The following is a 13,418-nucleotide window of genomic DNA, read 5'->3' as shown; positions in this document are numbered from 1 at the left end:
GCGTCGGGCTGTGTGCTGACGGCTCAGAGCCTGGAGCCTGTTTCAGATTCTGTGTCTCCCTCTCTCTCTGACCCTCCCTCGTTCATGCTCTGTCTCTCTCTGTCTCAAAAATAAATAAACGTTAAAAAAATAAAAATAAAAATAAGAAGAGTTAAGGTCAAAGCAGAGATGGGTTTGAAGCTTGGTATGTCCAAGGCCTCTTCTAGGCAAAACAGACCTAAATCACAATCATCGCTGTAATTGTTTCCTTCCTGATCTTTAAATCTTTTTTCTTATCCTTCCCCTCCCTCTTCAGGCTCCCGAGAGGGGAAAAAGCACAAACACGCAGATTTGCAAAGCCAACCAACAGAGGTGGCTGGGCACAGCTGGTGTCACCTGTGTAAACTGGGGTGGACAGGTACAGAGTCCTTCAGTCAGGCTGTGCCTCGGTAGGCTACGGGACTCTGCACATGGCATTTCGGTGGGCTTATGCTTTCTGTCTGGTGGCATTATTAGAAATTAAATGTGCTATTTAATTACAGTATCTTAAAAAAAAAAACATGTAAAAGGCTGCTACTCTATAAAAGAAAAGCTGTGACTCCTGCAAATGAATTCTATCATTTTAAATACATTTCGTTTAAACCGTCACACATTCTGAACCCAGCAAGCTCTGAGAAAGTCTACACTACTATTGGTGTTTTGCCTCAGTTCTTGGCTAAATACTTGCATAATTTTCTGAGCATCATAAGGATTCTACTGGAACTCGAAATAAAACAATTTTTCCTGCAAATATGCCAAGGATTTATAAAATTAGATAGATAGATGATAGATAGATAATTCAGTCTGTCCCTTAGTCCTATAAATAAGGCTTTATTATTACCCCTTTTATGGATTCAGAGAGGATAAATGACGTTCTCAAGCAGGAATTGAACTCAGATCTTTCTAAATTCAAACAGCATCCCTTTTTGTTTTTTCTACCATGCAGCCCTTTCAACTGGGACAGTCTCCATTCATTCAGTGGCCAAGTTCAAAAGTATCTACAACTTTTGATCCAGGAAGACCACAAAACACACACAAACGAACAAAAAACAAGAGGACCCCTTTCTGGGATTAGATCATTGCCCACTTCCTTTCATTGGGAAGTCTTCCTGAGGGCAGTTGAGATGCCCTAAGATTGCCAAAGAAATGAGGACTTGTTTTTGTCTGCAACTGACAGAAACCTGCTAGAGCAGGCCAAATGCATCCAAAGGATTGCCAAGCAGATTCTGTAGGGTTGAGATTCTGTATCTTTTCCTATCTCCAGTCAAACTTCCTATAGGTCCAAGGTCCTGTACATATTCAGGAGCCCCCACCCCACCCCTGGGCTGTTTTATCTGTCAGCCAAGAGATAATGGCCCCACCCACAATCCATTAAGTGGCCTGAGTTTTTTTTTAAGTTTATTCATTTATTTTGAGAGGGAGACAGAGACAGAGAGAGCAGGGGAGGGGCAGAGAGAGAGGGAGAGAGAAAATCCCAAGCAGGCCCCACGCCACCAGCACAGACCCTGATGTGGGGCTCAAACTCACAAATGGTGAGTCACGACCTGAGCTAAAAGCAAGAGTTGATTGCTTAACGGGCTGAGCCACTTGAAGTGCTCCTAGTGGCCCGAGTTTTCAACATGACAGCTGATGCTGTCCAGCATTCTTTTATGTACAGCTCCAAAAAAAACACTACTTCAGAACCAGCCTGAGCACTCAGGATTTGTTACACCAAAAAGTTAAACCACAATTTTGGTTCCGATGGGTTTTTTAATCTCTTTAGGCTTCATTTTTATTTTCTTTAAAAAATTTTTTTAATGTTTATTCATTTTTGAGAGAAAGAGAGAGAGCGAGTGAAGAGGGGAGGAGCAGAGAGAGAGGGAGACAGAATCAGAAGCAGGCTCCAGGCTCTGAGCTGTCAGCACAGAGCCTGACGTGGAGCTCGAACTAACAAGCCGCGAGATCATGATCTGAGAGGAAGTCGGACGCTCAACCGACTGAACCACCCAGGCGCCCCTCATTTTTATTTTCTACAAAAGAGGCTGATGATGGTTCCTCCCCCCAGAGGGCTGTTGGAAAGATCAAAACACATATCCTAAATAAAGCATTTAGCACACTTCCTGGCACATAGTAGATATTCATTATAGATATTAGCTGTCATTCTTTGTGTATTTTATTTAAAAGGAAACTTCTAAATCCAAATGTGTAGTGTAGACACATTATTTGATTTCAGAAATGGGATATAAAACAGTGCTTCTCAAACTTCAGTATTCCCTGAAGATCTTGTTGAAATGTAGGTTCCAACTTGGTAGGTCTCTGGTGGGACCTGGAAATCTGCATTTTGAACAAGCTCCTACTTGATGCTGAAGCTGCTGATCAGGGGATTGGGATTGGGATGTCAGTGGAATCTAGGGGGCAGCTGATTTATCATAAATGTCAAGATATCCTTTTATCATAAATGTCAAAATAAAACATTGCAGTATAGCTCTACATACATTTGTTAACGACTCAGTAAGTTCCAGGAGCTCTGCCAGGCACCCGAGCAATGAGCAAAAGCAGTCATGGTCCCTAGCTGGAAGCCTATGATAAGGTAGAGAACACAGGCATATAACAAGTAATTCCATTCTGCTGACTATGGTACAGGGAAACGTAAGGCACTGTTGCAGGAATACAGCACACGGAGATTTTACCTAAGCCAGGGTCTTTGATGCATTCCCAGGAAGAGATGTCCAGGAAGTCAAGGGCTGGTTCCCCAGGAAGAACTGTCTGGAGTATTCCCTGTCTTTGTTGAAGTGTTTACTTCTGTTGATCATCTTTTCAGATGCCCAACATCCTGCCCCAGTGAGCTTGTGATCATGTACATAAAGGCTTATTTGGGGACTGCATGAATATTTAATAGTACTATTGAATCAGGGTTCTTGCTATAGTAAGTGACACACACACGCACATGCACACACACACACAACAAAAGTAAAAAACTCAAAAAGCTTGAGTCAGAAAAGGGAATTCTTGCCCCACATAGCTAAGAAATGCCTGGACTCAGGAGTAAAAAATTTTAGTGTGTTTTGATCTCTCCGACTGCTGACAGACTTCTTCAATGTGAGTGGGAGTCACAATAGAAGGGGTTGAGACCAGCGTGGTTATAGATAGCACCAGTTTTTTTTATCCTAGTGAATGACCCTAGAGGAAAAAGAATTTGCCTTTCCAGGCAATTGTCTGACATTCCAGAGAAGGGCCTCATTGGCCCAGCTTGAGTGACATGTTCATCTCTCAGCCAGTCCTATTGCCCAGGATGGTGTGGGGTGCTGTGGTTGGCCTGGCTTGGGTCACATGACTTCCTTTGTAGGACATTACTGGACATTCCCGTCAGAACCATGTGGAGTAAAGAGGCAGTTCTCCTGAGGAAGTTTACTGTACATAACAGAGTAACAGATGTCCACTACTGTGTCTATCCAGAATTCAGTTCATTTTTCTTAGGTGCAACTGTCCAGTCTTTTTTTTTTTAATTTTTTTTTCAACGTTTATTTATTTTTGGGGGGACAGAGAGAGACAGAGCATGAACGGGGGAGGGGCAGAGAGAGAGGGAGACACAGAATCGGAAGCAGGCTCCAGGCTCCGAGCCATCAGCCCAGAGCCCGATGCGGGGCCCGAACTCCCGGACCGAGAGATCGTGACCTGGCTGAAGTCGGACGCTTAACCGACTGCGCCACCCAGGCGCCCCGACAACTGTCCAGTCTTAAGGACAAAGACTGATTTGGGGTACAAAGATACCAAGTTGGAGAAGAAACATATTATAATAGCATTATTTCTTCTTTATTGATACAACGTAATTTAGGTAAAAATTACGTTAAATTATCTTAAATCATTTTTAATTGCATCAAGACATCTGAAGTTGTTCTCTGATTTGGAAGTTTCAGTTATGATGCTTACTATTCAGCAATTCAGTTTAGTATATTTGTTAAGTAACCAGAGGCTTTTGGTAAGAGATAGAGTTACTGTATAGTTTATATGCATTTGCAACTACAGAATCTTTGTTCTTCCATGACAGCGCTGCATTGGGCAGAATCCACTGAAGATTTCCTTCCAGCAATATTTGAGGACCTGCCCTGGGTTAGGCACTGCTTTAGCCCCTAGAAATACAGAATTCAATGGGATAGGGAGAGACTGATGTTGAATATAATTTGCTATTTTTAAGGGCCGTATGTGCTCAGTAGAGGTACCAATAAAGGAGGTGGACCTTTGTTATGAAGGCAGGCACTCTCTTTGTTATGACACATGAAAGTATAACTCTTGTTATGATGGAATCGCATAAAGGCTTCTGAGCAGGAGTAGGACAGGCTCAGATACATGCTTTATGAGGTCACTCTGGCTGCCGCATGGACAATGAACTTCAGAGGAGGAGAGGTGCTGAAGGCAGGCTGGCAGTCTTTGGCGACAGTTGAGGTAGAGAGGATGAGGTGAATTGCATGTCGATCCCCTTGGCAAGAGTGTGGGCACATGACGTTATACAGTGGGAGATAAAATCAGGAGATACTTTGGAGGTAGAATGGACTGGCCACGCCATCCTGTCCTTACAGGGGAGAGGCAAAATGGCTACAATGAAAAGAGTAGAGGAAATGATGCATGATTCACCCACCTCTTTACCACCATGTACTTCAAGCTGTGCTAGCGACGAAATCTTCTGAAAGGGAGTGATGAAGATGTAAGACATGAAACGTATTTAATGGATAGCGTCACTGAAGAAATCATGTGGACTTGTGAACGTGCGTTCAATGTATGGTCCATGGAGCGATCATTTTAGAGAGGCAGGGTCCTCTGGAAAGCAGGACGTGTCTATCTGCTTATTCTGTTCCTACACTAGCTCTGGTCTCCCCAGCTCCCAAATCATAGCAAACTGCTACCCGCTAGTTATTTCCAGTGATAGCATAATACTACCACTGGCACCTGCACCAACACATCAATAGGCTGGAACTTGGTAGTAAGTGGGTTTTCCATCAACCATATCCATCTCTCATTTGATATTTCAGGGACTGGCAGTGCGTTCACTGGAAGCAGAAATGGTCAGGTTATTTAAGGGCTAATTGGAGCGTCTCTCTCTCCTGGATGCTTCTCTTCCTTGGCTTAGCTGAGCATGTGGAGGAATTGTCTTTTTGTTTTTCTGCAGTCACATTTAACTCTCTCTCTGGAAGCCAAGCAGATTTAATTGTGTAAACATGAGCAATGGTAATTGGGTAAATGAAGTTGGAAACCAAGGTATGATGTTTTTGTTTTGCTCTGTGAGGAAAAAAAAAATAGGGAGCTTGTTTTTCTCTGGTGGCAAACCTCACTGTCAGAATTCTGGACAGGCACTTGGCAAGAGGGAATCCCTTTACGAATTCTCATCAAGACCCACTGAGCTGAAATGTGTCTCTGCTCCCTCGGGGGTTATGGATCAGCCCAGGGACATTTCATTGTTTTATAAACCACCAGGTCAGGTATTTCTCTACATAGGTTCAGCTACCTGGGGGAAAAGAGTAAGAAGTTACACACTCAGGTAACACACACTCATCGAAAGAGCCATGAGGGTGTGTTACCAGCAACGTACCTAACTTTCAGCACAGCTGGAGGTAGAAAACAAGATTTTAACAAAACTTTAAAATACGGAGTGGTTTTTCTTTTTCCTAAAGCAAGGATCCACAGTGGCCTTCCTTTAAATAGCTTTAATTCAAAACTGATTTTTTCCAAATCTGTTTATGCACAATCTTTTGCAAACAAAAGGTTTAAATAAGAGGAGAGACTGATAAATAATTTTTTTTTTTAGTCCTGCCTTCAAAACATCGAGGTGGTCCCACGATCAAAAGACCTCATCAAGTTCTGCTTTTAATAGATGGTTTCACCAGAATATTCTTATTTATCCTTATTTCTCATGTTTTTTATTAATGTTGCTAGCATTACATTTCCTATAAGCCTGAAGTAAAATTCATTTTCCCAGTTGAAAATTTAAGCAAACCCAGAAGCGCACTTGGCAATGGAGTATGTCCCCCTCACCGTGCAGATTGCTTTATAAATGAGGAACTATTAAAAAGGAGCAGGTCTAAGGTTAATGAGACACTCATTAAAGAGAGAGAATTGTAAAGCTGACAGTGCTCTGTGCCTGTATTGAAGGAGAGGCTATTGTTATAGGATGCTTGCTGTGCTGATATTGTAAACCACATGACAGATGGGTCAAGTGCTGATTACAGTATTCTAACATTTGGAATAGCAAGTAACATATTTGATAAGCTGGCAAGTTTTTATATATGATTCAACCCACAATATAAAAGCCACGAGAATTCCAAACTGAAAATAATTAAATGAGCTGGAAACAATCAGATACCACACATTTCCGTCCCTCCCCCCCAAAAAAATGACAGATTTTGACATGTTGAAATTCCACAAAGGGAGTAAGAATATTCCCTACCTCACTGGAACTAATAATGGCCCTTCATCTGCTTTTGTAGAGCAATTCATTCCTGCCTCCTCACGGTGTCGGAGATAACAATAAACATTTGTAGGCACCTTAGGCTTTACAGAGATCTGTCCAGCATTGTTTCATTTGCTCTCAGCATCATCCCTGCGAGGTACATAAGAAAGATATTAACATTCGCAGTCTGCAGCTGAGGAAACTGAAGCAGAGGGAGGTTTAAGTAGAAGGTGTAAGGTTGCCTAAGAAGGTTAGGAAGCATGTTGAAGGGGAGAAGCCAGATCTTCCAGCTGTGAACCCGTAAGTCTGATCGTTGGAAAAAGGAAGCAGCTGTTAACACAGAGGCGTTCTTCATTGAACAAAAGTGTATCTTCTCTCTGCCAATGATGCTGCCACCATCATTCATGTGTATCCGTCTGGATAAGGGCATCCAGTATTTGCATTCAGCCTCTGAGTGTCTCGGTAGGGTGGTGCTGGTGACGCTGGTAAGAGTCCCGTCCCTTGTCACACAATGTCACGCCTCTGTAACGTTGCAGTGACTCCTAGAAAGGAGCAGCTCTCCATTTGTGTTTTATCACATTTGCTTGTTTGGTTGTTCTTTTCAGAGTTTGTCATCTTACTTGTCACCTTTGTAAAAAGTCACTTTGTCTCTTTACTTTTTTTACTGTCTCTCCTCACCTACCTGAGCAGCCCCCCCAGCGCCTCCTGGGCCTCCTCCACCCTCCCAAACGCAGACCAGCATGCTATCTCAGAGGCTCAAAGGCATGCCTAGGCCAAAACCAAGTACTGTAAACTTCTACCGTTATTGTACTCAGCAGCTTTCTAGCTTAGTTTGCTTTTCCATTCTTTTTTCTTCTGGAAATTTTGTTTCGGTTCGGAACACTGAGCTGCGTGCGGCTCCGGCTCTCGAGTGTGACACTGTAGGTTTTGAGACAGTCGAAAGAGAGCATTTATTTCCAAATGTCCACATTTTTTTTTTGTCTCTAGCTATGTCTGACATATGCAACATTTTCAAACCTCAATGTCAGCACAAAATAACATTGTTGCATAACATTTTGCATGACGATTTTTTTTATATGTTATGAGCTTCAATTCTGTTGTATGAAATGTTTACTAAGTATATTGTAGTTCTAGTTGCCTTTCCTCAGTGCTCCAGCAGGTACACGATTGGGAGATAGGAATGTTGCAATACATCTCAAGACAGCGGAAGTGACAAAAAAAAAAAAAAAGTCACGTTTAAGCACAAATTTCTCCTTGACCTCTGCTGGGGGAGGGGGGAGGGAGGACGTGCTACAGGATTTTGCACAATATTTTCTTTAAAGACAACATCTTAGACAAGTTGTTTCCAGTACAATTTTTGCCATTTAGCTAGTCAGTTAGCTACACAAATGAAGAGGAAAATAGTATCTTGTCTCAGCAAAGTGGCTTGATCTACAGATAATGGAATTGCAGCTAATTAATAGTAAATGAAAATCTGCTCCATGGGTTAATTGGAAGATCAAGCATCCTAGATTAAAGGATCCTTAACCTGCTTATGTTAATGGTTGCCTGTTAAAGTAAAATTGCAAAAGGTTTTATTAAACATACTGTTTGTATATATACATCAGGCATACACATATCTGTGTACATGTGCACACACTTATAGAATGGCTGCATGCACATATACACTTTATGTGTATCTATCAATATATATTGTAGTCAGTCTAAGAGTACTGCATATTAAAACAAATCATCAGGTGGTCCTAGCTTAAGCATCTTGGATTTCTCCAGACATGAAAATCATTCGCAGTTTTTTAAATAAAAGTACATACAAATGTTGGTAGGAATTATTTCATGTCTATATCATGTGTCACGCACAGCTAGAATTCCCCCTAGATTTGGTGAGTATTCCACCCAAAAGGACAATGTTCTTTATTCTTAAAGCTAGAGATTTCAAAGATGTGCCCCAAGTGGGATTTCCTGCAGATTTGTATTAATGTGCAGGCTTGTCTGGTTACTAGAAAATGTCTGTAAGTGTGTGATGTGTGTATGTGGGTGTATGTGTCGAATGGGTAATAAGCATAGGATGAGGAATTTGCAAATTGATGTGTAAATGTGAATATCAACTAATAAAAAATAGTAGCTTATGCATATTTACTATCAAAATGCAAATACCTCATTCTACACATATTACTCAAACATATATACACAGTATGTTTGTAGAAATGCCTGAAAGTCTCCTGATGAAATTATGATAGCCCATTTATGAAATTATAAACGGGCCTGGTGCCCCCAAAGCACAGAAATCAACCTTGTCACTCTTTATCTCTCCATACAGTCATTGCTCTGGACCAGGCGATGAGCTATCAACCCTAAACTCTTCACATGTCCTCACCCTGAGTGTCAGATATTCCCTGCCTGATCTGCACACTTATGTCCCCTGCTACCCCCTCATGCCCTAACCCTACCCAGCCATTTCCACCTGTGTGCGGTACAAACCATGGAGTGTCCCATTGGCCTGAATCCAGAAAGCCCACTTTCGCTCCAGTCGTGGGACTTTGTTGGACTGAAACTCCCAGGACCTCGACAGTCTTCCCCAACCCCATCTACCATTCTTCATTCCCATTGGCTGAAATACTCTTTATACAGTGGCTCACTGAATTTGTTTTTCATTATTAAATCCCACATTACTACTCGTCTGATGTTCATTGCCTGTCTGACAAACGTACAATGGAAAATGAGACGGCCCTTTTAAATTTCTTTTGTAAATTCGCAGTCACCTGTTTAAACTTCATCTCCGCGCCCCCCGCCCCCCGCCCCCCGGCCAAACAACAGCACAAACAACAAGAAAACCTTCCTGTGAAGTTTTAAGTAATTTTCTCTAGTTAGAAAAATCCTGACGCCAAAATATATCTGCTTTAGAGGAGGGGATGAAAACAAGTTCTGGCAGTCTTTTTGTGCACATATATAACCTGGCTGTGGAATCACACTAACGGGTCCTACTGCCATTTCGCCCCGTGTGCTCCCAACATCTCCGAGGCTTCAGAGTTCGAAGGTTTAAACATGAAATAGAGGATCCCCTGTGGGTTCAGACTGGTTGACTTCAAGCAATTTCATTGGCTAGGAACATCTTTACATTTTAAATAAAAAGATTTCCCCCAGGAAAAAAAGTTTCTCATTTTTGGTAACATAGTGACATCACCAAACATTCCTGCCTCCGCTCTTGGAAAGACTCACCCTGAACCAGGGTTCCCTTTGGTCTTGGGTCAGATCAAAACACAATGCTTTTAACATAATAAAAACTAACAACAAAGAACCAGTTTTGAGTACATTGTTGCCACCCCCACCCCCACCCCCCAAATAAAATTTCAGTCCCACCAACCAGTGGCACAGACTACCATCCCTTCCTCCAGTCCTCTACCCCCAACGCCCTTTTAATGATTCTATCCTGTCTTCTACCTAATAGCTCAGGAATGTCCATTAGCTTTCAGTTTCCTCCCTGGACAACTTCAAACAGCCAGACCTTTGATTCTGTTTGTTCCAAATGAACATTCCAATACCTGTTAAACATGCAGACCTGTAATAAAAAACAAAGCTGAAGTACCAAACGTTCAGGGACAAATCCAGGAAACAAATGTCACAGCAGTCAGGGGTCAGAGTCCTGCCTCAGGTAGCACGAACACAGTCTAGAGAGTGATAGAAGATAGTGCATTTATGCTGTCTTTAAAGAACGTGTGTACAAAATGTCACTCAATTGGAAATGGGCTGTCATAAACTTAATATAGCCTTACTATGAAAATTTGCAGCTGGAGCACTGCTTTTTCTTAATACGTATTATAATGAGGATGGTGTTAATAACAAAATGGCTTTATGGTCTGCTCACTACTAATTACGTGGCACTGAACATTTGCATGAACCTTTAGAGAAAAAAAAATTGGTGATGATTTGAAATGTCTTATCCACTAGTTCTAATGGCCGCAAAACTAGCCCGAAGCTCTCACTGAATTTTAACACCAATTCTTGTACTACAGAAAATGTAGGCCGATTAATCACTCCTGCCAAAAAGCTCGAAGACACAATCCGTCTTGCTGAACTAGTCATTGAGGTTCTCCAACAGAATGAGGAGCACCACGCGGAGGTGAGCAGGCTGGGGCGGGAAGTTGTTTCTCTGGGTGTCCCTTAGTGGGAAAGCGCAGACCCCATCCTCCCAGCAATTCAAACCAACGAGATGCCTTAACAAACACACATGTTCTTTTAACTGGCCTTGCAAAGAGAAGGCGAGTGGAAGTTTTGCAAGGAGACGCCCTTGGAAGGTCGCTTAAAACAAACAAAAAGTGGCTACATGTTACACATTTCAGCTTTAAGTTTTCAGATGTTTCTAACAACAAGCAAAAGAGGTGAGTGTATTTTAAAGATAACATGTATTCCAGCAGCACAAGGTTATCGTCGGGGAACACACACGATACTTTTTGGTCTTTTGTGGTTGTTGTTGTCGCCACCACTGTTGTTTTTATTTATTTTATTTGGTGTGTGGATCGCAGGCCATGTTTTTGAATTTATCTCTGTAACTTACTCCGCTCGCACGAGAGCCTTCACTGGTTAATCTCGGATGACCTAGGTTGCTAAATGCAGTGACGGAAGCAAATTATTCTGTGTTGTTCAACTTGTCGATTCTCCAACATACCTCTGAATAAATACAGCCTACTTTTTCTTTTTCTTTTACGAACCACTGTCAAAACGATCGTTTTGATAATAACTGTAAACTAAGGGATTTCAAGGCTAACTAAATCCCAAAACTGCAAGGACTTATACAACCCAAACCTTCCAAAAGAAAAAAGATCCCAGGATTCCATTATGGTCAAACTATTTTGTCACTTCCTGTTTCAGAAACCGAGATTTAAAATTGCTCTTAAAATAACCTTTTTGAAAATTGCACTAATTTTCGCTCTTCCTCTCCATTCAGTTCTGCAGCAAGAGGGGAACCAAGGCACTCCATAAAAGCAATTTCTCAAGCACTTAAAATGATCATTCCCATGATACAGGAAAATTGACAGTATAGTTACATAATATATAATACACCATAAATCCAATCGTCCCGACTAATGCCTGATTGCATATTTAAATTTCCTCCCTGTTTTTCTACTGTTCCACTCAATCATGGCTGATCGTGGCAGGGAAAAGAGGTATGTGACTAAGCCGAATGAGCCAGCCACCTGCTGTCATAGTCTGTGCATGCCCTTCCAAGTATCATGTCTTCTACTGGGATTTTTCCTGGGTGCTCCTGCTTCCTAACACTGACCCGAGGAATGTAACGGCAACTTCCAGTGGACTGCTTGTGAAATGGCCCTCGACGGCAGGGTAAATGTGGGGGTTCTCTTGTGCGTGCATGAAGCGAGTGATATACTTAACAACAAGTGCAGTTACATCCCGACACGCGCCTCCTACCTGCCTGGATCCTGTCCTTAGCCTGTCTTAGTTTCCTACGTCCGTCTGTACTTACCTTTACCACAGCAGTTGAGTACCGAATGTAGTAACCAGTAGCTAGCCAGAGTGATACTAATCTTCCTCTACAACTGTCTGTATGTGAATCATATATACAGTATTTATATATAGAGAGAGTGTCAAAGAATCATGATTCCCCCCAAAACCCTCCTAAGAACGGGGTGAAGACCCTTTGAGGCGAGTGTAACTAACTCCTACAAGCGGTGCACAGCCAGGAATGAGAAGAGGGGCCAAATCAACCCCCTGCAAACCTGGAAACTAGGACCTACCTCCAGACATATAAAATTAAGTTGGGCTAGGATAATTTTTTTTTCGACTCCATCCTGGACGACATCCTTTTCAGATTGGGGGCCTTGGGGGTTTAAGTGACGGTAAGTACGTTCTTTCTGGGTGTCCACCGAATCATTTCCAGAGCTCCGCAGGGGTTCTGGCCTGCCCTCCCCTGATTTGGATGTTGAGGCTTTTCCCATGATGCCAAACCAAATCTACACATTTCTAAAGACCTGGATACGAAGAGGATGGCTTTCCTCAGTCACAGCTGTGCTGCTGTCCTTTTAACTAAAAGAAGAACAAAAGTGACAAACATGCTTCATTTGTAATCACGTGATACTCTCAGGCCGCTACAGGCTAAGGAAGGATGGATATTTTCCTAAATTACTCAAAAGAGGTACCAAAGGGAAGCTGATATTACAAAGAAGACATTTTTGTTTGTTTTGCTTTTCCAGACAAGCACTTTTCTCAGTAAGCGCTAATCATCATCTTAAACTGCCCTAATAACCATCATCATAAAAATATTTTAATCTTATGCATTGAAAAGGCATTCGGGGTAAGTAAATAGGGTAGGAATAAATCCAATTCTGTTTCCATTAGAAGTTAGACTGAAAACTTCAGCACACTTTGGAATTGGGAGACTTGATTCGGTTTTAGAGAAATGTACAGGATCGTTTCCTGAATTAGTAATTTCACCCAATCACAGAATTTCATGAATGGATCAAAAGTTACCTATCTGCTAAGCACCGAGGCAACCTACCTCAGTGCTTTTTGGGAGAACAAGGAAACATAAGGCAGTCTTGACCTTCAAACAATACAGTACATAGTGGCCAGGAGCTCGGGTTCTGTGTCAGAGAAGCTTGAGTTTGAATTCCAGCTTTACCTGCCCCTTGCTTTATGATCTCGACCGGGTTACGTAACCTCTCTTATCCTGTAAATGAGAGAGAATAATAGAATCTACCTCAGATGGTCGTTTGGGGATGGAAGTCCGCATGAAGTAAAGTGTCTGGCGTGATGCCTGGCACATAGTAAGTCCTCAGCAAAGCTTGGCTGTTGCATTTTTGGGGACGAATTGCTAAGGAAGCCAAATATATTGAGTATGTGATCATGAAAAAGGACAAAACCTATGTGGAAAGTGTCAAGTGAAAGGTACAGACAGAATATGTGGAAAGAAGAAGGGGCTCTTTTCAAGGTGGAAGCATCCAGAAAGGCACCGTTTGTTCGGAGC

At 42.1% G+C, this 13,418-nt stretch overlaps 1 protein-coding gene across 28 annotated transcripts in view; it reads left to right on the top strand.

The window, feature by feature from the left end:
• The window catches only part of CADPS (calcium dependent secretion activator), a 478,503-nt gene that overhangs the window by 365,268 nt on the left and 99,817 nt on the right, over window positions 1-13,418 (top strand). For 10 of the 28 annotated variants that reach the window (XM_019823872.3, XM_019823865.3, XM_019823869.3 and 7 more), the window contains one exon: window positions 10,450-10,556. In XM_019823872.3, the coding sequence (XP_019679431.2) occupies window positions 10,450-10,556 (107 nt within the window). Of the gene's footprint in view, window positions 1-7,129; window positions 7,223-10,449; window positions 10,557-11,592; window positions 11,602-13,418 lie in introns of all 28 variants that reach the window. The other 18 variants (XM_045051795.1, XM_045051797.1, XM_019823806.3 and 15 more) reach the window with 3 other exon arrangements.

This window comes from Felis catus, chromosome A2, assembly GCF_018350175.1.
Source record: "Felis catus isolate Fca126 chromosome A2, F.catus_Fca126_mat1.0, whole genome shotgun sequence".
In the NCBI taxonomy this organism is placed as follows: Eukaryota; Metazoa; Chordata; class Mammalia; order Carnivora; family Felidae; genus Felis; species Felis catus.
The sequence above is the reverse complement of the archived record's forward strand: the minus strand, read 5'-3'. Positions and strand labels throughout refer to the sequence as shown.